The sequence below is a fragment of the Pithys albifrons genome, chromosome 25 (genome assembly GCF_047495875.1).
Source record: "Pithys albifrons albifrons isolate INPA30051 chromosome 25, PitAlb_v1, whole genome shotgun sequence".
Classification (NCBI taxonomy): domain Eukaryota; kingdom Metazoa; phylum Chordata; class Aves; order Passeriformes; family Thamnophilidae; genus Pithys; species Pithys albifrons.
The window spans coordinates 3,152,107-3,179,931 of NC_092482.1; the positions used below are offsets into that span (position 1 = coordinate 3,152,107).

Below are 27,825 nucleotides of genomic sequence, written 5' to 3' on the forward strand. Positions count from 1 at the left end.
CCGCCCGCCGCGCCGTAGCGCGCCGCGCCGCGGGGGGTGCTGGGAAGTGTAGGCGGAAGAGGGCGGTGAGAGCGGCGGGAGGGAGGTTTTGGGGGGTCCCCGCCATGGAGACCCCACCTCAGGTACCTCCCGCCGGTACCGGGGGCGGGGGGAAGAGCGCCAAGGGGCGGGGCAGAGAGGGGCAGGGCTGATCAGAGGGTCCCGGGGGGAAAAGGGGAGGCCACGGGTCTGGGGTAGGGGGACCCCAGGGAGGCCTCGGGGCTGTGTCAAGGTAGGCCCAGGAAGACCCCCAGGATGTTCCAGGGAGACCCCAAAGAGGCCCCAGGGAGACTCCGAGGGCTGATCCAGGGAGACCCCAGGGAGGCTCCAGGCCTGAGAGTCGAGGGATGTCCCAAAGGGAGCCCAGGGAGAGCCAGGACCTGCTTTAGGGAGACCCCAAAGAGACCCCAGGTCAGCTCCAGGGAAGACCCCAGAGAGACCGCAGGAGGATCCTGGTCATTCTCCAGGGAGATGCCAAGTCTGCTCCAGGGAGACCTCAGTTCACCTCCAGGAAGTCTCCAGGGAAATCACAGTCCTGCTCCAGGAACACCCCAGACCTGCTTTAGGGAAACCCCACAGAGTCCCCATGTTGGCCCCAGGGAGACCCCAGGCCTGTTCCAGAATGACCCCAGGGAACTTTCCAAGGGAAGACCCCAAGGAGTCCCCAGGGAGATCAGGGCTCTGTGGAGCAGCCTGGCTGCTCCAGCAAATCCCACATGGATCCCCTGGGATCCTGCCCTGGCCCCCATCCTGGACCCCCAGCTCTGCTCCACTCGGCCCCCCCAAGCAGAATTTTGGGAGTCCCTAATGCCTAAACTTCAGATGGGGAATGGTTCCATGGACCTGTGCCAAGGCCTCCCTCGGGATCCAACCACCTCCCAGCCCCTTCCCAAGGGATTCCTCAGGATCCAGCCACCTCCCAGCCCTTTCCCAAGGGATTCCTCAGGATCCAGCCACCTCCCAGCCCCTTCCCAAGGGATTCCTCAGGATCCAGCCACCTCCCAGCCCCTTCCCAAAGGGTTCCTTGGGTTCCAGTCCCCTCTCAGCCCCTTCCCAAGGGATTCCTCGGGATCCAGCCACCTCCCAGCCCCTTCCCAAGGGATTCCTCAGGATCCAGCCACCTCCCAGCCCCTTCCCAAGGGATTTCTCAGGATCCAGCCACCTCCCAGCCCCTTCCCAAAGGGTTCCTTGGGTTCCAGTCCCCTCCCAGCCCCTTCCCAAGGGATTCCTCGGGTTCCAGCCCCTTCCCAAGGGGATTCCCAAGGGGATCTGTGCCAGGGCTGATCTCCATCCCTGTGTCCCAGCCCAGTGCCATGGATGCCCTGCACGAGGCCGGGATCCACGCAGCTGTGGCACTGCAGGCTGGACTGCCCTGGCTGGAGAAGTTCTGGATCTACCTGACCTCCCACTTTGATCCCAAATCCATCTTCACCTTCTACTTCCCAGTGGCCCACGGGCTGAACACCCGAGTGGGGCTGATGGTGCTCTGGACTGGGCTCGTGGCCGAGTGGCTCAACGTGGTCCTCAAATGGTGAGAGGGGGGCTCGGGGGTGGCACTGGCAGGGACACAGAGCTCAGGGAAACTCCTGCTCCCTGCCTGTGGAATTCTGAGCACAGACTCCCTGCTCCCTGCCTGCGGCATTTCACAGGGTCACCCGAGCTGCCCCAAGCATCCGCCAGGAATTCCTGGCACAGAAACCCCAGGAGGCATCAGGACTGGCAGGGATCCTGCCCTCCTGTTGTGGCTTCATCCCTGGAAATCTTGGAATGAGTGGCAGGGATCCTGCCCTCCTGTTGTGGCTTCATCCCTGGAAATCTTGGAATGAGTGGCAGGGATCCTGCCCTCCTGTTGTGGCTTTATCTCTGGAAATCTTGGGATGACTGGCAGGGATCCTGCCCTCCTGTTGTGGCTTCATCCCTGGGAATCTTGTAATGAGTGGCAGGGATCTTGCCCTCCTGTTGTGGCTTCATCCCTGGAAATCCTGGGATCGGTGGCAGGGGTGCTGCCCTCATGAATCCACTGGGAGGGGTGGCAGTGACCTTGCCCTCCTGCTGCCAACTCCATCCTGGATATTCTCGGATGGTTGCAGGAATCCTGCCCTCCCACTGTGATTTCATCCCTAAAAATCCCAGGATGGGTGGCAGGAAACCTGTGGCTCCATCCTTGGATCTCTGGGATGGGTTGTAGGGACCCTGCCCTCATGGATGCCCTGGGATGGGTACAGAGATCCTGCCCTCTGCTGCCAACTCCATCCTGAATCCCCCAGGATGGGTGCAGGGATCCTGCCCTCCAGGATCCCCTGGGATGGGTGGGAAGGCACTGAGCCTCTCACTGCTCCGTATTTTCCCTCCCTCCAGGTTCCTGTTTGGGGAAAGGCCGTTCTGGTGGATCCACGAGTCGAGGTTGTTCTCCCCGGAGGAGCTCAAGGAGTTCTCGCTTCGCCAATTCCCAGTCACCTGTGAAACGGGACCAGGTGAGTCACAGGCGAAGCCTCCACATGTCCTGGGCAAGTGGTGATCCCTGGGGAGGAGCCACAGGAGCTGGGAGGCTCCACCCCTGTGGGAATGCTGGGCTGGAAGTGGGAAAAGCCGTTCCTTGGCCAGCAAAAATGAGCGAGCAGCGGGGAGCGGGTCTGATGCCACCAGTGCTGGCACAGAACCGTGGCACTGGCAGCTCCAGGGCCAGGAAACCCTCGGGAGAGCCTGGGAATGTTCCACCTGGGCTCCCCATGCTCCTGCCTGGAGTTTCAGGCACCAGCTCCATCCCTATCCCCATGGCCCAGCCTGGAGGGATCCCGGGTTGCAGGCAGGGTTAGGCTCGACATTCCCAGCTCTCATCCCACTGGGACAAGCTCTTCCTGACCCTCCATGTGCTTCCCCCCACCCCAGGGAGCCCCTCAGGCCACTGCATGATTCCCGGGGCAGCCCTGTGGCCAATTGTCACCGCGCTGACAGCCGAGGTGGCCACGTGCACCCAGAGGTGAGTCTGGGATTGGGAGCGCTTGGAAGTTTCCAGAAGACCTGTGGGAAGAGGGAAGTGGGATGTGGGACCCCTCCTTGGTGAACATCACCCATGGAAGGGTGGGCAGGATGATTCCTGGGATGGGGAAACTTGCTTAGAAGCTTCCAGAGTACCTTTGGGAAGAGGGAGGTGGCATGTGGGACCTTCCCTTCAGTGGGCAGGGTGAGTCTGGTGTGGGGAAACCAGTGCTTGGAAGGCTCCAGAACACCTTTGGGAAAAAGGAGATGGGATGTGGGACCCCTCCTCGGCAGGCAGCACCCATGGGGGGTGGGCAGGATCCCTTCCCCTCCCAGCAGGGCAGCTCTGGGGGGGACACATCCCTTCCCTGGCAGCTCGGGAAGGGGCTGAGACCCCCCCATACATTTTTTCTTGCCCTTTTCATCTCGGCTTTACTCGTTCCTGCTGCTGAGCAGGATCAGTCCTGCTCTGCCTGGCACCCTCAGGATCACTGAGCTGGAGCAGGGGCTGCCTCCATTAGCACTGACCCCAGTTCCCTTCCAGCTGGGTGCTGAGGCTGATCCCTTTCCTTGCCTACACCCTCTTCCTGGTGGCCATGGCACTCTCCCGGATCTTCGTCCTGGCCCACTTTCCCCATCAGGTGGTCACCGGCATCCTGGCAGGTGAGGGGTGGAGTGGGGGGACACATCCAGCCCCTCCACCCCCATCCCAACACCCCACCCTGGCTCAGGGCTTTGTGGGTGCCTTCCCCTTCCCTTGAGCTCCCTTCCCAGTGCATCCCAGTCCCAGCCCTGCCTGTCCCCTCTGCCAGGGGCAGCACTGGGGTGGGGGCTGCAGCGGTGCCCTCCCAACTTCCGGAATTCCCAGTTCTTCGTGGTGGTGGCCGTGGTGCTGCTGCTGAGTGCGCTGGCCCTGCACGGGCTGGCCACGGCTGCTGGCATCGACCTCGACTGGTGAGTGCCTGGGGGCAGGGGGTGCCCCAGGGATCAGCCCCTCAGGGTGGAGGGGGAGATATCCCCAGGGATCAGCCCCTCAGGGTGGAGGGGGATATCCCCAGGGATCAGCCCCTCAGGGTGGAGGGGGAGATATCCCCAGGGATCAGCCCCTCAGGGTGGAGGGGGATATCCCCAGGGATCAGCCCCTCAGGGTGGAGGGGGATATCCCCAGGGATCAGCCCCTCAGGTTGGAGGGGGATATCTCCATGGATCAGCCCCTCAGGTTGGAGCGGGATATCCCCCAGGATCAGCCCCTCAGGGTGGAGGGGGATATCCCCAGGGATCAGCCCCTCAGGTTGGAGGGGGATATCCCCAGGGATCAGCCCCTCAGGTTGGAGGGGATATCCCCAGGATCAGCCCCTCAGGGTGGAGGGGGATATCCCCAGGGATCAGCCCCTCAGGGTGGAGGGGGAGATCCCCAGGGATCAGCCCCTCAGGTTGGAGGGGGAGATCCCCAGGGATCAGCCCCTCAGGTTGGAGGGGGAGATCCCCAGGGATCAGCCCCTCAGGTTGGAGGGGGAGATCCCCAGGGATCAGCCCCTCAGGGTAGTGAGGCCAACTCCGGGGATCTGCCCTCCAGGGTCCAGTGGATATCCCCAGGGATCTAATTCCAGGCTGTTGAAGGGAGGAACAACCTCAGGGATCTGCCCCTAGACTATATGGGAGGGGTGTGACCCCATGGATTTGCCCCAGACTGGTTTGAGGGTCAGAGTTGTACTATCCTCAGGAATCTGCCCCCAGGCTGTTTTGGGATGGGATTAACCCCAGGGATCTTCCCCCCAAGGTGGCAGGGGGTATCCCCAGGGATCTACTCCCAGGCTATTCAGGGGAGCAGCCTCAGGGATCTGTGCCCTGACTGTTTTTGGGAGCAGGTTTTAGCTCCAAGGACCCTGAGATCAGCTCAGTTGGTTAAAACTTGGTTGTAATAACGCCAAGGTCATGGGTTCAATCCCCTGTGTGGGCCACTGACTTACGAGTTAGACTTGATGATCCTTGTGGGTCCTTCCAGCTCAGAATAGTCTGGGATTCTGTGATCTGCCCCCTGGCTGTCAGCCCAGACCACTTGGGGAGGGGGCTACCCCAGAGACCCCCCAGCCCCTTTCTGGGGGGTGGATCACCAACGGCAGAGCTGCCCCCGCAGGTCCCTCCGCCTGGCCAGCGCCTGGTGCTCGGACCCGGCGTGGCTGCGGCTGGAGACGCGGCCCTTTGCGTCGCTGTGCCGGGTGGTGGGCAGTGCCCTGGGGCTGGCCCTGGCCGCCCGGATGCCCCTGACCCGCCGGGAAGAGGACAACCTCATCGACAGCCGCCTGCGCATGACCAGCACCGGGCTGGCCCTGGTGGCCCTGGACATCTTGCACAAGCTGCCCAAGGCCACGGACACGGCCTCCTTTTACAGGCATATGGTCTGTTTCTATGCAGTCGGGCCCTTCCTGGTGATCATTGTCCTGCCCCGGTCTGTCATCGCCCTCAGGAACTTCCTGGATCCCCCCCACATCCCCCCCAACAATCCCCCGATTAGTCCCAGCCCATCAGGGAGCCACCCACACTGAGTAGGGGGGTCCCCACTCCCTGCCCTGGCTCATCCTCACCCTCACTTGCCCCCAGGGCCCCCCCCCCACCCTGATTTGGGGTACCCCCTCCTGCCTTGGCTCATCCTCAACCTCACCCACCCCCGAGGACCCTCCAATTCCAATCTTCTCTCCCAGTTCATTCTCACCCTTGCCCACCCACCAAGAGCCCTCCCCACTGAGTAGGGGGGGTTTCCTGCTCATCCTACCCCCATGCTGATGTGGGGGGTCCCCCCTCTTCCACCCGAGTCCTCTACCCCTGTCCTGGCACTGCCCTTTGCTGTGCCCATCGCCTGTGGCTTCAGGCCAGGGGGAACCCCCCAGTTGTTCACTAACAGTGCTGTGCCCCCCTCCCTGGGCAGCAGGACCCCACTGGGGGGCAGAGCTGGGGGTGCCCCATGCCCAGCAGGTCTGGGAACACAGCACAGGGCCAGCCCCAGCCTGGAGGTCACTGACCTGCCACCCCCCACCTCCAGCTGCCCCAGTTCTCCCAGTTCTCCCCTCTCTGGAGCAGGGGTGGGATTGGACCCTCCTCCATGCCGGGATCCCCCCAACACCACGGCGTGGGGGGAGGTGTCACCTCGTTTCTAACCAAATAAAGCACCAAAACCAACCCACCCGACCCCGAGTCCTGCAAAGAGGGGGGAACACAGGCAGAGCTGAGGGGTCCCAGGGCAGGGCTGGGGGACAGGGGGTACAGAGCCACCCCCAGCTATCCTGGGGGGGTGAAGGGGAGGGATGATGCCCCCCCTAGATGTGCTGGGGGGCAACAGAGGGGACCACATGGGTCCCCTCCCTGTGCCTGTTGCTGTAGGTGGGGAAACTGAGGCACACAGGGACACCATGAAGCCTTGGGGACACCCAAGGGATGGGAACAGGGACACAGGGACAGCGAAAGGGACACAGGGGGACCATCACCACCCCACCCCCCAAAGGCAGCAGGGGCCGGTGGGTATTGCCAGAAACAGTTTATTTATACAAGGACGAACATCGGTGACATCTTACAAAATACTGAACCGAGACCCAGAGCGAGCGTGAGCGGGGAGGGACGGACAGAAACCGAGGCGGGGGACACAGGGGGGACACACAGGGGTAGGGGGGACACCAGCCCAAAGCAAGCCAGGCACGCTGCTGGGGGGCTGGCACCGCCTCCCTGCCATCCCAGGGGACCTTCCCCCTCCTGGGATGGGGATCTGAGACCACCCCCCACCACACACGGGGTGTCCCCAGTGCTGTCACCCACAGTGAACCCCCCACCCCTTCCTCACCCACACCGGGGTCCTTCCCCCCTCCCAGGGTTAGGGGAGGTGACCAAGGACACACTCATCCCTCTCTCCTAACTTGGGGACCACCCCAAATTCCCCCCACCCCTGAAATAACTTAACCCTCAACACGCTGTCCCTGTCCCCCCTCTCCACCCCCCCTGTTAAAAAAATACTATTAAATAATCCATCTGTAATAAAATTATATCCCTTTTTAGGGGGGGGTTGGGTGGTTTTCTCTCTTTTAAAGCTAAAATCACTCCGAGGCCCCTCTGGCTGGTGACAAAACTGGAAAATAAAGTGGTTTTTCCTCTTTTTTTTTGTCTTTTTTTTCTTTTTCCTCCTCTAAGAACAAATTTGATCCCAACAAAGGCGCCGGGGTGACAAAGGGATGGGGGGCGGGGGGGACAGAGCTTGTCCCTTTGTCTTATGTCCCCGTCCCAAACAGGGAGGCCGAGGGAAAAAAACCCAAGAAGAAAATTAAGAAAACCCAAAATTAAGGGAAATTAAGGCATTAAAAAAAAATAATTAAAGGCACAAATATTTCCCATCGCCTCCCTTGGGGGTGGGGGCACAGATGCCAGAACTGGGGAGGGAACAAAGAGGGGGGGGTCACACAAAAAATAGGAGGGGAAATAAGGAAAAACCCCTAAAAAAAATAGAGAGGAGCCCCAGGGGGGTCTGGGCAGCGACGGGGGGGACCCGACGGACATGGGGGGACACGGGGGGGGGCAGGGGGTGCTGGTGGAACTGCTGCTGCACAAGAGACACGACCGCAAACACCGCGGGGAGCCGGGGGGCACAGGACGGGCGGGGGGATTTTTTTGTGGTTTTCTCCTCTTTTTAATAGAAAAAGAAAATATTTTCCTCTTTTTTTTTCTGGTTTTCCTTCTGGTTTCTGCCTTTTTTTTTTTTAGTGTTTTTGTTTTTTGGTTTTTTTTTCCTTTTACTGTGATTTTTTTTGTGTGTTTTTCGTCTCTTCTGGGTGTTTCTTGGTTTTTTGGAGGTGGGAACAATCTGGTTGGGTCAGAGAGTGGGCTCGGCCTCCATTGGCTCCTCCACAGGCCTGGGAAGGGGGGGAACACACCAAAGTGAGGGGACACATGTCTGTCGCCCCCCTAGGACACACCCATGGGACACGCGTGTCCCAGAACACACAGGTGACTCCATGAACATCCCAGGGGAACATACATTACCCTCCAAGGACACACATGGGTCCCATGCAAAGTCCATGTGACACACATGTCCAAGAGGACACACATGGCTCCATGCACAGCCCAGGGGAACACACAGTCCCACAATGACACAACATGTGGTTCCATGCACACCCCAGGGACATGTCCCACCCCTGAACACAGACATGTTGCTCCACACCCACCCCAGAGATATGTGTCCCTTCCCCACAATGACACATGTGGTTCCATGCACACCCCAGGGTCATGTGACCCCCCTGAATACACACATGTGGCTCCATGCCCACCCCAGAGACATGTGTCCCTTCCCCACAATGACACATGTGGTTCCATGCACACCCCAAGAACAGAGACATCCTCCTGCCCCCAGTGACAAACATGTGGTTCCATGTACACCCCACAGATGTGTGTCCCCCTCCCAGTGACAGACACAGCTCCATGCCCACCCCAGGGACACGTGTCCCCCACACCCAGGGGGGTCCCTGGGGCCGTACCTGGGCTGGGGGTCTCTCCCACCCTGCTCGGTGTCCACTGAGAGCAGAGCCATGGCCGTCACTGTCTCAGCCTCCTCGGTCTCCCCACGCTGGGCCTCCAGCAGGGACCGGCCCACAGTGGCCCCGAAGCGCCGGACAGATCCCCAGTGCTTGCCTGTGGGGGGAGCGTGACAGGGGACCCCATGGCTGGGATGGACCCAGGGGACCCTCAGGAACCCCTCAGGTGGGACAGCCCCAGGGACCCCCCCAGGATCCCACTGGCAGTGCAGGAGACCCTCCAGCTCCTCCTAAAACAAGGACAAACTCAGGGCAGCCCTGCTGGGTTTCCCCAATGACCCCTCTGTGCTTCCCCATGATAGAATCAGCCCTGGGGACCCCATGAGGGTTCACCCCTGCCCCCCATTCTCACTCTGGATCTCGATGACCTTCTCCAGCGTGGCCACTGCATTCACATTCGGCTTCTGCTGCAGGAGGGATGGATCCAGGGGCTCCAGCTGGGGAGGAGGGGACACACATCAGTCACCCAAAACTGCCACCAGCACTCCCAAACCACCTCCCCCTGAGAGCAGGGACAGGACCACAGCTCCCCCATCCCAATCCACGAGGGGAAACAGGCACGACATGGGATGTGCACCCCAATTCACCCTGCCCCTGGGTTGGGGGGGTCCCCAGGGGTTGGTGGTGTCCCCAGGGTCTGGGGGGTCCCCAGGGATGCCCTCACATACCTCCAGGCCGAGCAGGGCAGAGACACAAGCCTCAGAGGCATCACAGATGGCCGTCAGGTCATGCCCCCCCTCCAGCGCCAGCACCACCCGGCCCCCCGCCAGCATCATCAGCTGCTTCGTCAGGTGCCCGAAACCTGGAGGGCAACAGGGAGGGGGTGAGGGGTGGCCAGGCCGGGGTCCCCAGCCCAGGATGCCCCCGGACCCCACTCACACTTGGCGGTGACAGAGTAGCCACCAAGGGGGGACAGGTGGCCCTCGACGGCGTCGAAGCCAGCGGAGACCAGCACCAGATCCGGGGAGAACTCGTTGGCAATGGGCATCACCACCGTCCTGGGGGGCACTGGGTCAGCCAGGGGCTCAGGGATCCCCCCAGAGGTGCAAGGACTCTTCCCAGGGTACAGGGAACCCTCAGGATGCAGGGACCACCCCCAGGACACGGATCCTCCCAGGGTGCAGAAACCTCCCACAGGACATGAGGATCCCCCCGGGGTCAGGGAACACCCCAAGAACACAGGGACAATCCCCAGGGCACAGTCCCCCTCAAGACATGGAATCCCCTTGGTGTGTAGGGACCCCTCCCCAAGGGCATGCGGATGCTCTCAGGATGCAGGGACCCCTCCCACAAGGGCATGAGGACCCCCTCAGAACACAGGGAACTCCCTGGGGTGTAGTGATCCTCCCTCAAGGGCATGGGGACACCCCCACTCTGGGATGCAGAAACCCCCCAAGGGTGCAGGAACCCTCCCAAGAACATGAGGACCCGAGCCCAGGGATCCCCCAAAGGCTCAGGCCACCCCCAGATTCCTACCTGAAAGCAGTCAGATATTCCACATCCCCAATCGGGGGGTCCACGCCGCCAGTCCAGGCGATGTTGATGTTGTAGCCCACTCCCAGCCCGCTGCCCACCTGGGCACAGCCACAGGTGACCCCCCTGTGCCACTCCAGGGCCAGGGAGGGGCACAAGGGGACACCCACCCCCCCAAACTCCCCTATACCTCCTCAGGGGCTCCACTGCCTGGGAAGAAGTTGCCATCGTCGTAGCGGTGCAGGGAGATGTAGAGGACGTGGGGGTCGCTGTAGAAGGCCTGCTGGGTCCCATTCCCGTGGTGGATGTCCTGGGGGGCACCTCTGATGTCAGGGACTCCCACCCACCCACAGGGTCCCCATCACCTGTGGGAGGTCCCCCTGTCCCCCCTACCCAGTCCACGATGAGGATTCTGCCCACACTGAGCCGCTGCTGCAGCAGCTTGGCCGAGATGGCCACTGAGTTGAAGAAGCAGAAGCCCCTGGGGACAAGAGACGACATGGGACAGTCAGTGGTGGGGTGGCCCCTGTGACCCCACAGGACACTATGAGGTCCTTCCCTGGGTGGGGGTCCCAGCCCTGTTCCCACACTCACATGGCTGTGGACTCCTCGGCGTGGTGGCCTGGGGGCCGGATGACAGCAAAGCCATTCTGGGGGGACAGAGAGAGGGACAATGTGTGGGACAGACAGCAACATGTGTGGGACACAGGACATGCATGGGACAATGTGGGACAGAGAAGGACACACAGGGCCATTCACTTAAGAGCTGGACTCGATGATCCTTGTGGGTCCCTTCCAACTCAGAATATTCTGTGAGCCTCCGACTCTGAGAAGTGGTGTAAGGACACAGAGACATGTGGTGTGGGACACAAAGGGACACATGTGGTGTGGGGACAGAGAGGGACAAAGGGACACATGACACAGAGAAACAAGTGGACACACAGGGACATGTGGTATGGGGACAGAGGGACTCTTGTGGGACACAGAGGGACATGTGCAAGACAGCAGCATGTCTGCACACAACTTGGGACAAGGAGCACTGCGCCCCAGGTGTGCACACAAGGAAACAGCACAGGTGTGCACAGACTTGCACAAGGGTCATTGCAGCCTAAATGAGTGTGCAAGGCAGCACACACACAATACCAGTGTGCACAAGGACTGTCACACCCCAAATGAGTGTGCAAGGCAGCACACACACAATACCAGTGTGCACAAGGACTGTCACAGCCCAGGTGAGTGTGCAAGACAGCACACACACAATACCAGTGTGCACAAGGACTGTCACAGCCCAGGTGAGTGTGCAAGGCAGCACACACACATACCAGTGCAGACAAGGACTGCCACACCCTAAATGAGTGTGCAAGGCAGCACACATGCACAGGAGTGTGTACAAGGACTGCCACAGCCCAGGTGAGTGTGCAAGGCTGCCGTGTGAGCCCCGTGCTCACCTTGAGCTCCCCCGCAGCCACCTTGAAGGCCAGCTCGAGCAGGCAGCCCACAGCCGTGCGCACCGCGCTCGACGAGTGCAGCTCGTTCCACACCGTGTCACTGTCCACCTGGGGGGTCACTGGGGGTCAGCGGGGCCAGGCCACCCCAGGGACCCCCACCCTGCACCCCCAGACTCACCCCAATGCCCCCGCATGGCAGCACCGCGTACGTCTTCTGGGTGATGGGACCTGAGGGGTAGAGCAGCGTGGTGGGATGGGGACAGCAGGGACAAGGGGATCCCAGGGGATAGGAGGAACCCTGGGCACCCCAGAGGACTGGGAACCCCAGGAAACAGAGGGATCCCATGGAATAGGGAACAAGGTGGCCCCCCTTCCAAAGGAGGGGTCCCAGCAGTCCAGGGCCCCCCGCAACACCCACCCAGCAGCTTCTTGCTGTCCAGTTTCTGGCGGTTGAGGGGGCTGGTGCCGTAGAGCAGCGCGTGGTGCTCCGAGTGCACCGTCTGGATCTCCTCCAGCGTCGCCTTCCTGCCCCGGATCCGCTGGCAAAGAGGGCACAGGGGTGAGCCCCTGCTCACCCCATTCCAACCTGGGCTTTTCCAGGACAGGGGGTGCCCCCTCACCTCGCACTTCCCGAGCAGGCCAGTCTCCTGGAGCCGGGACCAGATGCTCTGGATGCGGCCGGCGTGCTCCGGGTGGATGGTGGTGTTCCCACAGGTGCACTGGTGCTTCAGCATGAACGTGTCGTACACCACACCTGTGCCAGCAGCACACCTGGCACCGGCCCACCACGGACCCCCCAGCCACCCACCCCAGGATGGGCAACCCCGAGGGATGGGGCATGGAGGGCACACCAGGGGATAGAGGGATCCCATGGGATTGGGACACTTCTGGGCTCCCCAAGGGATTAGGAACCCCAGAACAGAAGGATTCTCTGGGATACAGGGATCCCTGGGCATCCTGAGGTATTGGGAACCCCGCTGGATAGGGGGATCCTGTGGGACAAGGAGAATTCCAGGCATCCTGAGGGATGGGAAACCCTATGGGAGAGAGCACCCAGTGGGACATGGGCACCCCAAAGGATGGGGAACTCCAGGTGACAGAGGGACCTGAGAGACTGGGAACCCCAGGGGATAAGGGGATCCCAGGGGACAGGGTTACCCCCAAACCTACCAAGAAACAGAACCCTCAGACATCCCTGGGGTCTACTGTGGGGTGAGGCACTCATGGGACAGAGGGATTCTGAGATACAGGGGGATATCATGGGGCAGGGGACACCCCAGAGGACAGGGGACACCCCATGGGACAGGAGCACCCCATGTCACCCTGAGGGATGTGGGACCTCAAGGGACAAAGGCACCGCAAGGGACAGAGGGACCCTCACCCCCTTCAAACGCTGGGGCACCCCACAGGACAGAAACCTCCCCAAGTGCCCCCCATACCTGTGGTGAAGAGGTGCTTGGGGGGCCCCTCAGGCGCGGGGGGCTTGACGCTGGCAGGGGACGACTGGGTGCGGGCGAGGGCCGGGTGGGACAGTGCCAGGACCCCCAGGGGGGGTGTGGGGTAAAGCTGCAGCGGCGCCTCAGGGTACACCTGGGGGGGACCCCAACCCGGCCCCCCCATCAGCCCCCACGGCTGAGGAGGGGGCGGGGGATGAGTCATGGCAGGGGATGGGGGGGGGGGGGGGTCAGTGCGGGGGTGGCAGGGACAGGGGACAGAGGGGGGGATGAGTCACCGACCCTTCCGAGTCATCACTGCGGCAGTCGGTGAGGCCAGACCCCCAAAAATGGGGGGGGGGGGGGACACAGCTGGGTGGAGAGCGGGGGCAAGGGATGCACAGGATGCTCGTGCAAGAGTTTGAAGGGGATTTAGGGACTTTGGGGGGATTTGGGCCCCCCAAAATTCTCACCTGCTTGTAGGTGACCCCCAGCTCCGTTACGTCAGGGTCCCCAGTGCCCTCGGCCTCGTCCCCACTGTCACCCAGCTCCTGACAGCCCTTGGGGTCCTGCAGCTGCTCCGGGGGGTCCCCGGCCTCCGGGGAGATGAGGGTGAGGGAGGGGCCAAGGGGAGGGCCAGGGGGGACCCCCTCGCCTGGGGGGGGTGACTGCTGCTCCGTCAGCTCCTCCTCCGTCTCCTCGGGGTGGGTGGGGGGCTGCCGTGCCAGCTCCCCCGCCTTGGGGAGAAGCTGGGGGCAGGGGGCCTTCAATGACCCGCCTGCACCCCTACAGCCCATATCTGCCCCACTCTGTGCCCACTCCATGCCCCACAGAGACCCCGTACCCACTCCATGGCCCACCCCCTGTGTAGCCCATGCCCACCCCGTGCCCCATAGATACCCCACAGCCAATCCACATACACCCCCATACCCTGTGCCCACCTCTCCTCGGTCTTCCTCAGTTTCCCCTCCCCTGCCTCAGTCTGTCCTGCTTGCAACCCACCCCCTCACCCCTTCAGCTGTATTTACGGAGTTATGGGGTGCCCCACTGATTCCTGACCCCCATTGCCTGATACCCAACCCATGCTCACCCTAACCCCACTCCCATCCCACATGTATCCCATGCCCCACAGCCACTCCACATACATCCCACACCCCATTCTCATTCCCCACGCACCCCACACCCATCCCACACCCCATTCCCCATATCATGTATATCCCATGCTCATCCTGTGCCCACCCCAGTGCCAGCCCCACGCTCACCCCATAACCACCCCATGCCCACCTTGCCCAGCTGGACCTGCTGCTTGTCGAGGAAGTGGTGCTGCAGGGGGCCATGGGGCAGGGCCTGGGGGCTCTGGGGCAGTGGGGACGACTGGGTGCGACTCAAGGGCCGGTGCCGAGGCAGTTTGTTCCCACGGGGACCCCCTCCACGCTCCCCCGTCACCAGCGGGGACTGCCCGTGCAGGGGCACTGGGGGGCATGGGGTCAGTGGGGCGCCTGGCACCCCCCCATGCCCCCCAGTGCTGCTGGGGGTGAGGGTTGAAGGGGGTGTAAGCAGGGGAAACCGAGGCAGGATGGGGGGAAACTGGGGAAGAACTGGGAGGGAACCGAGGCAAGACTGGGGAATGACTGGGGGAAAACTGAGGAAAGAATGGGGGCAAACTGTGGCATGACTGGGAGGAAGGTGGGGAAGGACTGGAAGGAAGTCAGGGCAGGACTGGGGAGAAAGTGGGGAAGGACCAGGGGGAGAATCAGGGCAGGACTGGGGCAAACTGGGGAAGGACAGGGGAAGAACTGGGGAAAGTGAGGCAAGACTGGGGGAGAACTGGGGCAGGACTGGGAGGGACCATGGAAGGACTGGAAGGAAACTGAGGCAAGACTAGGGCAAAATTGTGAAAGGACTATGGAGAAACCAGGGCAGGACTGGGAGAAAACTGAGGAAGGATCAGAGGGAAACTGAGGGGGAACTGGGGTAGGACCAGGGTGGGGGAAACTGGAACAAGACTCAGGGGCAGTGGGGTGAACTGGGGCCTCACCAGCGATGAGGGTGCTCTGCTGCCGTGCCTGCTCCAGCAGCAGGACGTGCTGCAGCAGGGACGGGGGGCTGGCCTGGGGGTCCCCATCCAGTGCCACTCCCAGCAGGCACCCCGGGATCGAGGACGTGCTCAGGAACTTCCCGGTGAGGGTGGCCCCGGGGCGCAGGGGTGACACCCCTGGGGGCACCCCAGGGCGCTCGCCCTCCGCCTGCGGCGACAGCTTGGGGGATGCCTGAGGGGACACAGGTGGCACTGCGGGGTCCCCACATCGCCCCATGGGTCCCACACATCCCCCTCCATGGGGTGTCAGGTCCCCATGCCACCCCTTTGGGTCCCCATGTCCTCCCCACAGGGTTCCAAGTCCCTGTGTCAATCACCCCATGGATGTGGAGTCTCTCCATGCCTCTCCCCATGGGATGCCAGCTCCCTGTGCCATCCCTCCTTATGTTCCCACATCCCTCCCACAGGGTTCTCCATCCTCAGGGGGTCCCCACATACTCACGCCACTCCCCTGTAAGGTCACTTCATGGTTCCTATGGGGTGCCAGGTCCCCATAGGGCCCCCCACATCCCCTTCATGTGATGCCAGCTCCCTGTGCCCACCCCCTGTGGAGCCCTCATGTCCCTATGCCCTCAGAGGGTCCCCACATCCCCTCTCTGGAGTGCCAGGTCCCCGTGCCACCCCTCCATGGGGTCCCCACACCACCAGAGGGTCCCCATGTCACCCCTCCATGGGGGCCCTACACCCCCAGAGGGTCCCCGTGCCACCCCTCCATGGGGTCCCCACACCCCCAGAGGGTCCCCGTGCCCTCCACTCACGGGGAGGTGGGCGCTGGTGACAGTGACAGTGGCCTGCAGACCCAGGGACAGGTTGGGCAGCGACGGGGACGTGTAGAGGCTGAGCTGGGCCCCGTCCAGGGCCAGGGCATGGGGCTGGGGCAGGAGCTGCTGCGGCACCACATGGCAGGACACACCGTCAGCACGTGTGTGAGAGGCATGTCACATCATCAGCACACATGCCAGGGTACAACATGCCATCAGCACACGTGCAGAGGGCACGTCACACCATCAGCATGTGTGCACCAAGGCATAACATGCCATAAGCATGTGTGTGCCAGGGCTCACCACTGACAGTGTGTGTGCCAGCATGTGCCATTGACACTGAGCACACTGACAGCACACACCTGAACACACGTGTGCACCTTAAACACAGAGCACACGTGCGCTCCGAGTACACCCGCAGCACACGCCTGCACATATGTGTACACCCCGAGCACACCTCCACACACGTGTGAGCACTGAGCACACTCACAGCACACACCTGCACACACGTGTGCCCCTCCCTCCCTCCCCACAGGCCGTACCTCAGCGTGGATGTTGGGGACGGAGGCGGCGAGGCCGTTGTGGGCACCATGGGAGCTGTTTGGGGAGCTGGGCCCCGACCCGGGGGCACTGCTGCACACCGAGGACACTGCAGCACACGCGTGTGTCACACACAGGGACAGGGACACCGGGACCCCACCCCACAGCAGGGACAGCACAATGGCACTCCAGCACAAGCAAAGGTGTGGAAGGGCATGAGCATGTCTGTGCAACATGTGGCACAACTATGCACATGCAAAAGCTCATGCATGAATCAGTGCGTGCATCAGCATGTGTGAGCACACACACTGCATGAACACTCATGTTAGAAACCTCACACAGGAACCAGCCTCTGTGTGTGCACGTGTTCCACAAGCACATGCAGCAGCAGCATGTGCCCTCCTGTTGCACAAGCACACGTGTGATGTGCATGCTCATGTTGCAAACATGCACACAAGCACACGTGTTGCATGAGCATAGACTGCAAAAGCACAGATATGTTGCATGAGCACAGATGTGCAAGAATACACACACGTGTGTGTGTACAAACATGCATTCATGTTGCATAAGCTTGTCCACAAAGATGTGTGTCCATGTGCTGCACAAGCACACATGTGAAAAATCACACAGCAACAAGCACATGTATGTACCAGTGTGTGCATGTCCCACACACGTGTGCAGCAGCACTGTGGCCTCCTGCACAAGCACAGATGTGCAGAAGCACACACGTGCACAAGCATGTGTGCACTCATATTGCACAAGCACATGTATGCACACATGTATGTCCTCATCTTGCACACAAACATGAAGTACACGTGTGCACAAGCAGCTGTGCACTCGTGTTGCACAAGCACATGTGTGCACATGCAGCAGCAGCGTCTCCTCATCCTGCACACAAACATGAAGTACACATGTACACAAGCACGTGTGCACTCACGTTGCACAAGCACATGTGTGCACATGTTCCACACACGTGTGTAGCAGCGCTGTGCTCTCCTGTTGCACAAGCACACACGTTCAGGAGCACACACGTGCACAAGTGTGTGTGCAAACGTGCACACTCCCATCACACAACAGCACACATGTGTACACACATGTACAGCAGCACACATGTCACACAACGACAAGGACACAGGTCCCTTCCATGCATTCCAGGGAAGCAATCTGGGGGGAAACTGAGGCAGGTGGTGCATCCCAACCCACAACCTCAGGCATGCACCAGGCGTGACCTGTGGCACCGCCTGGCCCCGGGGAACTTACCGGTGATCTCCACGTGGCGCTTGCGGAAGGCGCTGAGCACGGAGCCGTCGCGGCGCCGCAGGAGGGGACTGCTCCGCCGCTCCGCCACCTTCTGCTTCAGCCGCGACCGCACCTTCAGGTTGGGCTCCGAGGCTGGGGGGACCCCAAAACATGTCACTCCAAAATGTGTCACCCTCCACCCTGGGAGGTGCATCACACCCTCCCTGCCCGCTGGCACCCACCGGTTTTCCGCAGGGGAAAGTCATCCCGGCCGTCGTAGGTGCCGAGGAGGGGGAGCTTGTAGGATGGGGGGGTTCCCGGGCTGCCGGTCTGCGGGGGGGAACTCTGGTCCAACGAGGTGTGGTGAGCCCTGGGCGGGGGGGGAAGGCGGCAGAGACCCTGCTAGGATGCCTGGGTCCCCCCCCGTGGTGGTTTGGGGGGTTCTATGGGGCTGAGGGGCACCTACCAACATTTGGGGTGCTGGGGGAGGGAATGGTTTGGAGGGCCAGTGCCCGGCTCCTTCGTCTTGCTGAGCAGGAACTCCTGGAGCTTCAGCTTCACCTCCGTGCTGGCAATGGCGCCTGGGGGCACAGGGGGGTCAGAGGGGCAGCACATTCCCCTACAGCCCCACAGGTGCCTCCAGATTGCCCAGTCCCACTGCTTCCCCTGAGCACATAGTCCCCAGTGCCCCCAAGCCAGCCCACGGCCTCCCATCCCACCCTGAGTCCACTGTCTCTCTTCTCCCCAAACCACCCCCCAGCACCCCAGCCCCAGATGCCACCAGGCTCCATTTCCCACAGCCACCTTGTTGCCCCCAAGCCCACTGTCCCCATTCCCCCAGCCTCCATTGCCCCCCACCTCCCGCTTCCTACCTGTCCCCTGCAGGTACCCCCAATCCCACTGCCCCCACCCAAAGCCCACTGCCCCACCAGCCCCGCCTCCACTCCCCAGCCCCCATCACTACCAGCTCCCCACAGCCCCACTTCCACCCAGATCCTGTTGCCTCCCGTTCCCCCAGATCCACCCCACAGCTCCACAGTCCACAACAATCCCCCAGCCTCAATTCCCACCAGTTCCCCCAGTCCCACTGCCCCACTGGACCCCACTGCCTCCCATTCCCCCAACTCACCCCCACCTCTGATTACTACCAGCCCCCTCCCCAGCCCCCTGGATGCCCCCAGCCCCTCTGCTTCCCCCCCACCGCCTGCTCACTGTCACGGCCCCTGTCCTTGGGGCGCAGGCTCTGGAGCTGCTCCAGGCGCTGCTGCTCCAGCTCTTGCCGCTCCCGCTGCCGCTGCTGCTCCAGCTCCTGCTGCCGGCGCGCGGCCAGGGCCTCCTGCTGCTGCTGCAGGGCAGGGGGCACAGGGGGCACAGGGATGGGACCCCCAGAGCATGGCCACACCAGGGGGGATACACTGCCCTGCCCCCTGCTCCCCACCTGTTATCTGTTATCCCAGGATGGCACCCCACGGTTCCAGCACCCCAAGGAACATGATGGCCTATGGCTCTGGCTCTCCCAACCTCCTCAATGGCTCCATCACCCCCAGTCCCGACCCCTGCAAGAGCTCCATTACCCCAGATCAGAGATACCCCATATCTCCATCCTCCCCAACCTCCCTCCCAACAGCTCCACCATCCCAGGTAAATGGTATCCCACAGCTCCATCCCCCCCGTAACAGTTCCATCACCCCACAGAAGCGATCCCCCACAGTTCCATCACCCCAAAGAGCTCCATCATCCTCAGGATCAATCCACACAGATTGATCTACCCCCAGTCTCCCACCAAGAGCTCCATCACCCCCAGGATCAATCCACACAGATCCATCAACCCCCAGTCTCCCCCCAAGAGCTCCATCACCCCCAGGATTAATCCACACAGATCCATCAACCCCCAGTCTCCCCTCAAGAGCTCCATCAGCCCCAGGATCAATCCACACAGACCCATCAACCCCCAGTCTCCCCTCAAGAGCTCCATCCCCCCAGATCAGCAACACCCCATGTCTCCATCTCCCCAACTTCCCACTCAATGGCTCCATAATCCCCAGACAGGTAATACCCCACAATTCCATCCCCAGCAATAGCTGCATCACACCCAGTACCCCACCATGGCTCCATGACCCCAAACCAGTGGCAGCTCATGGCCCCATCACCTCTTCATCTCCTTACCCACTAACTCCCTCACTCTAGACAAGTGATACCCCACAGCCCCATCATCCCCAATCTCACTTCAACACCTCCATCACCTCAGACAGGTGCTACCCCACATCTCCATCACCCCCCATACCTCCATCACTCCCAGTATCACCCCCCAACAGCTCCATCGCCCCAGATCAGTAACATCCCTTATCTCCAATCCCCAACCTCTCTCCCAGCAGCTCCATCACCCCCAGAATCCATCTCCTCATGGCTACATCACCCTCAATAACCTCCCAAGAGCTCCATCATCCCAGATCAGTGATCCTCCACTTCTCCAGCACCCCAACCTCCCTCCCAAGAGCTCCATCACCCCCCACTGCTCTATCAGCCCCCCAATAGCTCCAGCACCCCCCATATTCCTCTCTATAGCTCCATCACCCCAGTATCTCCCCCAACAGCTCCATCACCCCAGACCCACGACACCCCAGAGCTCCATCCCCCTGCAGTCCCTCTTCCCCTTCTCCCCCTGCCCCAGCTGCACACCCCCCAGGTGCCCCCCCGTCACACCTTGAGGTGCTTCTGGAGTTGGACCTGGTGCTGGCGCGTGAGATGCTCGTGCTGCTTCTGGAACTCGGCGAAGAGCAGCTGCTTCTGGAGCTGCTGCTGCTGCTTCAGGGCCACCAGCTCCCGCTGCAGCTGCCGCTCCCGCGCCGCCGCCAGCCCCGCATCCACACCCGCGGGCTCCGGCCCCGCCGCCTCCAGCCCCGGCCCCGGCCCCTCCGGCCCTGCGGGGCCACACCGGGTCACGGAGGCGGGGGGGGATGGCATGGGGGCAGTTTTGGGGAGGCTCAAGGGACTTGTTTAAGGGGCAGTTTGGGGGTGACTGGGGGAGTGTGGGGGGAAACTGGGGGTATTTTGGCGTTGTCTCAGGCATGGGAAGGAAGCTGAGAGTGGTTTTGGGGTGTCCCAGGGATGATGGGAGGGGGCTGGAACTTTAAAGGGAAAGTCTGGAGATGTTCCAGAGATACGGGTGTCAGTCCAGTACAGGTTTGGGGTGTCCCAGGGATGCGGGAAGAGCCAGAGCAGTTTGGGGGTGTCTTGGGGATGGGGGGGGTCATAGGGGCAGTTTGGGGATGTTCCCAGGAGGGGCAGAGGCCAGGCATTCCCAGGGATGGGCAGAACAGCTCATGGGCAGCTGAGGGGGGTTACCGGGGGGGGGTTCATTGATCAGCCCCTCCCATGAAACCCCTGGGGGGCTCCCCCCAGTTCCAAAGCCCTGGGTCAGCCCACTGCCTCAGTTGCATCCCCCATCCCCCCCAGAAAACAGGCTGGTGCCTCCAATCCAAGCCCTTACATCTGCAACACACAACAACCAACCCAGAGGGCAGCCGGGGGGTAGGGGGGTGGCAAGACCAAGCCCCTCCACCCCCAAATATCCCCCCTAAACCACCGAGGGGCACAGGCATCCCCTTTACCATCAGCAAAGGACACGGGGAGGGGACGCAGCGTCCGGGCCACCTGCCCGCCCCCCTTCCACCCTGGGCCCTCCCCCTCCCCACGCAAACAGGAAGGCGGGGGCGGGGGGCACGCGTTGAATGTTAATGCGCCCCCCCCGCCCGCAGTCCCCCCAACCTGGCGCGGCCGCACGTCGGGCACTGACGTGTGCCCGGACGGACCCACGGACGTCACCCTGCGTGGAGGTGGGGCACCCCCAGCACCCCCCACCCCGGCTCTGACAGACCCCTCGGGGCATGCCAGCCCCCTCCCCGCTGCCAGACTCCCCCAAACCTGCCAGTGCCCCCTGCACAGTGTCATGCTGCACCCCACAATGCCAACCAGCCCCCCAATACAACAACCAGCCTCCCAAACTAGGCAGCACCTCCTCCCAAGCTAACCAGCCCCCCCACACCAACCAGCCTCCCAAGCCAGGTAGCCAGTCCCCCCAGCCTCCCCAGTGTCAACCATTCCACCCCATATACCAACCAGCCCCACCTCCCCAGTGCCAACCAGGCCCTCCCAGTATGAGCCAGACCTCCAAACCAGGCAGGACACCCCAAACTAACCAGCACCTCCAGATACCAACCACACTCCCTTCCCAATGCCAACCAGACCTCCCACAGTATGAACCCACCCCTAAACCAGGCTGCAAACCCCCAAAGTAACCAGCACCCCCAGACACCAACCAGCCCTCCCAAATCAGTACCAGCCCCCCCTCACTCTTGGACATGCCAGAGGGGAAACCCCAGCCCCCCTCCCCACTCCAAGTCACTCTTGGGGGGCTTTGCTTCTCCTGGGGGGAGATTTTTTTTTGGGGGGTGTACTGGGGTACTCCTGCAGCCCCCCAGACCTGACATGCCCCAGTCTAGGGGGTAGCAATAGGAGTTGGGGTACAATAAGGGGGTCCTTACATAGTCCTTCGGGGGGATGGGCAGCACCTGGGGGGGGGCTAAAAATACACCCTGGAGGAGCCAACCCAGCACTCTGGGGTTACTGGTGGCTTTGGGATAGCACCAGATTGGGGCCACCACCTCACCCTGCAGGGAGAACCCCACCCTGTGCCCCCCCCAACCCTGAGCAGGGGCTGCTTAACCCCTCAGTGCCCAGGGCCTCACAAAATGAAGGCAGGTCCCTGTGGGCACAAAGGGGGTGTCCCATGGAATGGGGACACAGGAGGGGGTAGGGACCTTCCTCGGGACCCCGCAATCCATCCCCACCATGGAGGGCAGTACCCCAAGGGCTGGGGGCAACTGGACCCTGCACGTGCATTTGTGCAAGGTGGGGCTCTTCCCTTTGCACACTCATGTACACTTGTGAAACAACAGCTACGCCCTTCCACACCCATGCACAGACAGTGAGTACTCCTGCACACCTGTGCACACCTGTGCAAGGAGGGCAGCTCTTCCCCTTGCACACCTGTGCACAGCCACACAACGGGACCAGCTCTCCCCCTTGCACACCTGCCCACACCCATCCGAGGGGAGCAGCTCTCCCCCTTGCACATCTGCCCACACCCATCCGAGGGGAGCAGCTCTCCCCCTTGCACACCTGCCCACACCCATCCGAGGGGAGCAGCTCTCCCCCTTGCACATCTGCCCACACCCATCCGAGGGGAGCAGCTCTCCCCCTTGCACATCTGCCCACACCCATCCAAGGGGAGCAGCTCTCCCCCTTGCACATCCCTCCACAGTGTTACATTCACACCTCACCAAGGGGTGTCACTGGATTTTGAGGAGAGAGTGTAACAGGGGTTTGGGGGCACAGGGAGCCAAGCCCCCCACTCACCTGGGGCGGGCAGGGCCACGTGCAGCGGGGTGCAGGGCAGGAGCTCCAGCGGGGGCTCACGGCCAGACCCCCCCTCTGTGGAGAGACACCCGTGTCCCCGCTGAATGGCACCACAGGGGGGCTGGGGGGCACATGCACCCCCAGACCAAGCCTCACCCCCCCAGACCCTTCCATTGCTCTCTTAGTGGGGAGGGAGAGGGAGATGCTGGTTGGGGGTCACAGAGCACCCCTTGGAGTGACAGGAACGGATGCAGCCCCCCAGTTCCAGGCAGGGCAGGGCCCACAGCCCCCTCCATGTCCCCTCCTGCCCCCCCATCCAGGCTATTCTCTCTGGCGCCTGGAAATAGCCGGCGCACGGGAGGAGCCGGCTATAAATAGGGAATTGTGCCGGGGGGGCCACGGTGCATCCCGCGGGATGGGGTGCTCTGTGCACCCCCCCAAGACCCAGCTGCACCCCCAAACTGCCCAGTGGACAGAGCACAGCAGCTGCCCTGCATGGGGGGGGCTGTGGGGGGCCTGGGATCCTCACGACCCCCCATCCCCATCCCACCTCCCCACTCCACATCCCCCTAATTGCCAGGGACATTAATCCGCATCAGCACTGCTGGGAATAAAGACTGGGATGTGCAGAAGGGGATTAACCCCCACTTTAGCAAAATGAAAGCAAAGACATCCCCTCCCTCCCCCTTCCCAGGATCCCTTGCCTTCCCCCAAAAAAGACACCCCTCAGGGAGACAGAAGGAAAGGGGGGCACAGATGCCAACTCAGCACATCTCCCACAGGATCAGTGTCCCGAAGCAGCTCCAGGGGGACAAGCCAGGAGGATGACAATGGGTTGAGGTGTGGGGGGCCCCCCTTTTGGGAATGGTGAACCCCCCCCCGCCAATGCCCCAGCCATGTGTAACCTCCCCCCCCGGCAGCCGCCACGTTTATTTACCAGCACGTTAATCCCAAGCCAAGACTTTTAATAGCCGGGATATTTCTGGGACACCCCCCGTCCCCCCTCCCCGCTGCTCCCCCCCCCGGGGTGCTTTGGGGCTTGACGTCAGCCTGGCTATTTCTGGTGCTGCCAGCGGGCAGGAGGCCGCGGGAATGGGCCCTCCTGGCTCCTGGACCCCCTTCCCAGCTCCTGGACTCCTTTCCTGGTTGCTGGACCCTCATTCTGCCTCCCAGACCCCATTCCTGGCTCTCACAGCAGGGCACGGGGGTGACCCAGCCCATGAAGCACCATCCAGAGGTGGTGGCACATCTGGGGCATGGGGATGACCCTCAGGGGGATGGGGGGGGAACAGTGGGGACCCCCAGACACACCAGGAGGGATGAAGGGGAGAGGAAGGGGCTGCACATCCAGGATGGAACATCCAGTATGGTACCAGCACCCACAGGACCTGTCTGGTTTTGGGATGAGCAAAGAAAAAAGGTGCAATTGGAGAGTCCTGGGGGCACAGAGACCCCAGGGCATGACTGAGGACCCCCAGGCTTATGGGTGGCCTCTGCCACGTCCCCAGGCTGGACCCAGCCCAGCTGAGACCTGCCTAAGTCACCACAGCAGCCAGAGTGTCACAGCACCTCCGGAGGGGTCCCCAAACCCCCCCAGAGACAAACCCAAAGCCACAGCCAGGAGGGGGACCCCAAGAAAAGTGTCCCAGGGATGGCAGAGACAGCCAAGCCATGTCCCCGTGCCACCGTGTCCCTGTGCCATCACGCCGCGTGCCAGCCCCGTGCCAGGCACGGCCGGGCGACGCTCCAGCCCTGCGGCCGCTCCAAAAATACCGGCTGGCGGCAAACAGGGCGGTTTGGGGGCAGAGGGGACACACACGCCTGTCCCCAACCGGCAACGAGTCCATCCAGCAGGACATGGGGCTCTGCCATCACCTCGTGCCTCAGGTTCCCCTCCGGAGCCCGCGGGGGTCGGCGGTGCCGCGTGGCCCCAGCCGGGGTGGGAGGGGGACACGCGCCCGTCCAGATGTCGCCGGAGTTCCCACCGGGATAATTACAGGGCGGCTCTGCCAGGGAGCCAGCGGGAGCCGGGACAGCGCGGGCACAGCTCTTGTGGTCACCACAGCTGTCCCCACGCGTGGCACCGAGGGGACCCCGCGTAAAGAGCCATGCCTGAGCCGTGCCACGCCGGTGACAAGGAGCTGTGCCTCAGTTTCCCTTTGCGGTGGGAAGACGCCAGGGAGCCCTGGGAAAACCGGGAAGGGGCTGGCTGGCATGGCTCAGGATACCCGGGGGAGGGGCTGGCTGGCACAACCCCTGTGCCCCCCGGTGCTTGCCACATGCCTGTCTGGCACGGTGACACCCACACGGCGGCTGCGGGCACAGATGTGCCATGGTGGGCGGGTGGGACACTGCCAGGGTACCCCGGAACCCTGAGCCTGGTGGGTGGCACAGCGAGGGGCTTCAGGGACACAGTAGGGACACGCAAAGCGCAGGAGGGACACAGCTGTGCCCCGGCACAATGCCTGGCAGAGCCATGCCGAGGTGCAGCCCCCCTATCCCGGGGTCCCTGAGTCTCACCTGTGTCGCTCTGGGGGTCCATGGTGGCCGGCGGGTGCCGGGGGGGTGCGGAGAGGCGCGTGTCCGGTGAGGCCGTCAGTGCCGGCCGGGGCACCGGGGCTGTGCCCGCGCCGCCCGGGAGCCCTGCGGGACCAAGCAGCCTGTCAGCACCCTGGGACCCCCCAGATCTCCCCCAGCAGCAAATAAGGGGGGGCTGGAACCAGCACTGAGCCTCCCCCTCCAGCCCCTGAGCACCCGGCAGTGGCAGGATGTGGCCCTGCTCCGGTCTGCTGCCCCCGGGGACAAAGGGACCTGTGGGCACCCCCAGAAGGGACCTGGGGGTCAGAGGAGAACTAGGGGGGCTGAGGGGTCCTGGTGGGTCGGCAGCAGCATCCAAAGCTCTGCACAAAAAGCAGGGAGGGCAGGGCACAAAGGGGGAGCCCGGGGGGCTGGCAGGGAAGGGAAGGACCCCCTTCACGGTGCCACCCCAAAAGGACACGGGTGGGACCCCCATAAGGACATGGGTGGAGGGGGGTCACACACACTTGTGGCTGCCCCCCCCCCACGAAGCCCCCGGTGCTGCAGCCCCCCCAAAACCGCGGCATTGCCCCGAGATGGGGGTCGGGGAGCGCCACGCGTGGGGGCCACGCGGCAGGACGAACCCCACGCTGGGGAGGGGACAGGACAGGACAGGACACACACGCTGGTGCAGCGGGGCCCTCCCGACCCCCCCGCCGCAAACGGGCCGCGCTGCGGAGCTGCCGCCGCGCTGGCGCACGGGCCCCCCGACATTGCAGGGCCCCCCGACATTGCAGGGTCCCCCGGACACTGCAGAGCCCCCCGACACTGCACAGACCCCTCCTTTCCAATGCACGGAGCAAAGCCCATCGCACCGATCCCCCCGACCCGCACCGATCCCTCCGACCCGCATCGGAGCCCCTCATTACAGGGCCTCGCCGAACAGCACTGGGACCCCCCTACCGCAGCAGGACCCCCCGAAATTGCAGGGCCCCCCGAAACTGCACAGGGACCCCTCTGGGCTGCAGGGCCCCACCACTGCACGGACTGGCCTCCCCCCGAGCCGCACCCGGACCCCGGAATGCACAGGACCCCCCCTGACCCGCACTGGGGTCCCCCATTGCGGTCCCGCACTGGGACCCTCAGTGCAGCCCCCCATCCACCACACCGAGACCCCCATTGCAGCCCCCTCCAAACCACACAGGGATCCCCGAGCCACACTGGCCCCCCCCTGCACCATCCCCCGCCCCTCACAGGGGTGTCCCCCCATTACACCCCCACCCCCAAACCCGCACAGGGGCCCCTCATCGCATGCCCCTGCTCCCCCTCCCCTCCCGTTCCACACGATGCAAAGCCCCACCACACCGCACCCTCCACCCGCACAGTGACCCCCACATTGCAACCCCCCTCCCCACTGCACACACCCCACCCCAAAGGGCCCCAAACCGCTTCGGACCTCCGACATTGCAGCCTCCCCACCAATGCACGGGGGATCACGACACTGCCCACACCCCCGGTCTGATGGTGCCCCCGGGTCCCCCCGGGGTCCCCCCGGTCCCCCCGTACCTGGGGTCCCCCCGGTGCCGCCCGGCGCGCGCCCCGCCGCCCCCCCTCCTCCTCCTCCATCTTCGCCGCGCGGCCCCGCCCGCCCCGACAACAACATTCGGTGACGTCACTCCGGGTCACGTGACGGCGCCCGGCGCTAAAAATAGCCCAGCGCGGGGAGGGGGGGGCACCCCCCTCTGGGGGCGTGGCTTAAAAGGAAGGGCGGGGCTTAAGGAGGGTCTTAAAGGGGCCGCAGGGAGGGTGAGTGTGAAAGGGTGTCAGTGAAACGGTGTCACACGTGGGGGGGAGTGCGAAGGTGCGTGAGTGTGAGTGGGTGTGCCCAGGTGATTGGTGTTACCAGTCCTGCAGGGGAACACACACGTGTGGACATGTATGTGCAACAGGCCAGCAGGGAACCACACACGTGTGCACTCACAACTGTGTGTGCAAGGCCAAGCATGTGCACAGTGGCACGTGTGGGCAGGTGCACGTGTGTGTGACTCTACATGGGGCTGGCAGGCAGCATGTGGGGCTGGCGTGTCATCGCACACGTGTGCAAGACACACACACGTGCACATGCAGGACCAAACACACTGAGGCACGTGTGTCCAGGGGACACACAGGGACACACATGCAAGGACCCAAACACACAGAGGCACACACGGGGCAAGAGGACACACAGAGACAGTTGTGTGCAAGACACACACAGCCACACACACATGTGCAAGACCCAAACACACAGAGGCACATGCATGCTAGGGAAAC

The 27,825-nt window shown here is 62.8% G+C and overlaps 2 protein-coding genes across 7 annotated transcripts; one reads left to right on the plus strand and one right to left on the minus strand.

Annotated features, from left to right (window-relative positions):
* Positions 1-11: 11 nt before the first annotated feature.
* Positions 12-6,195, plus strand: G6PC3 (glucose-6-phosphatase catalytic subunit 3). 2 transcript variants are annotated; one of them, XM_071577575.1, is made up of 7 exons: positions 12-122; positions 1,344-1,570; positions 2,398-2,513; positions 2,929-3,019; positions 3,563-3,681; positions 3,831-3,972; positions 5,156-6,195. In XM_071577575.1, exons 1-7 carry the CDS (start codon positions 105-107, stop codon positions 5,562-5,564), a joined length of 1,122 nt encoding a protein of 373 aa, XP_071433676.1. In that variant the 5' UTR covers positions 12-104; the 3' UTR covers positions 5,565-6,195. The 2 variants fall into 2 exon arrangements, with proteins under 2 accessions (XP_071433676.1, XP_071433677.1); XM_071577576.1 differs by having other exon boundaries at positions 16-122; positions 1,486-1,570.
* A 340-nt stretch (positions 6,196-6,535) lies between these two features.
* On the minus strand, positions 6,536-27,178 carry HDAC5 (histone deacetylase 5). 5 transcript variants are annotated; one of them, XM_071577570.1, is made up of 26 exons: positions 27,082-27,178; positions 25,519-25,641; positions 20,284-20,501; positions 18,793-18,925; positions 18,047-18,161; positions 17,823-17,950; positions 17,602-17,733; positions 16,344-16,450; positions 15,799-15,927; positions 14,981-15,212; positions 14,227-14,414; positions 13,416-13,691; positions 12,949-13,099; positions 12,130-12,263; positions 11,928-12,048; positions 11,688-11,737; positions 11,510-11,617; positions 10,656-10,711; positions 10,455-10,542; positions 10,252-10,371; positions 10,065-10,162; positions 9,468-9,586; positions 9,257-9,390; positions 8,941-9,025; positions 8,532-8,685; positions 6,536-7,910 (listed from the first exon to the last, which is right to left on the minus strand). In XM_071577570.1, exons 1-26 carry the CDS (start codon positions 27,176-27,178, stop codon positions 7,871-7,873), a joined length of 3,336 nt encoding a protein of 1,111 aa, XP_071433671.1. In that variant the 3' UTR covers positions 6,536-7,870. The 5 variants fall into 5 exon arrangements, with proteins under 5 accessions (XP_071433671.1, XP_071433674.1, XP_071433673.1 ...); XM_071577573.1 differs by lacking the exon at positions 27,082-27,178 and adding an exon at positions 22,999-23,073 and having other exon boundaries at positions 15,799-15,924; positions 25,519-25,631; XM_071577572.1 differs by lacking the exon at positions 27,082-27,178 and adding an exon at positions 22,999-23,073 and having other exon boundaries at positions 12,949-13,141; positions 15,799-15,924; positions 25,519-25,631.
* Between the last annotated feature and the right edge of the window lie 647 nt (positions 27,179-27,825).

What these genes read in the sequence shown, in the direction of transcription:
- HDAC5 (XM_071577570.1), bottom strand. Translation starts at nt 27,178, where the DNA reads ATGTTGTTGTCGGGGCGGGCGGGGCCGCGCGGCGAAGATGGAGGAGGA. An exon ending in TCACCAGCGCCCACCTCCCC is followed by an intron (nt 15,213 to 15,798) that starts GTGAGTGGAGGG and finishes GTGTCCCCTCAG; the next exon opens with GCATCCCCCAAGCTGTCGCC. An exon ending in GAATCCTCATCGTGGACTGG is followed by an intron (nt 10,372 to 10,454) that starts GTAGGGGGGACA and finishes GGTGCCCCCCAG; the next exon opens with GACATCCACCACGGGAATGG.
- G6PC3 (XM_071577575.1), top strand. An exon ending in CACCTGTGAAACGGGACCAG is followed by an intron (nt 2,514 to 2,928) that starts GTGAGTCACAGG and finishes CCCCCACCCCAG; the next exon opens with GGAGCCCCTCAGGCCACTGC. An exon ending in GCTGGCATCGACCTCGACTG is followed by an intron (nt 3,973 to 5,155) that starts GTGAGTGCCTGG and finishes CTGCCCCCGCAG; the next exon opens with GTCCCTCCGCCTGGCCAGCG.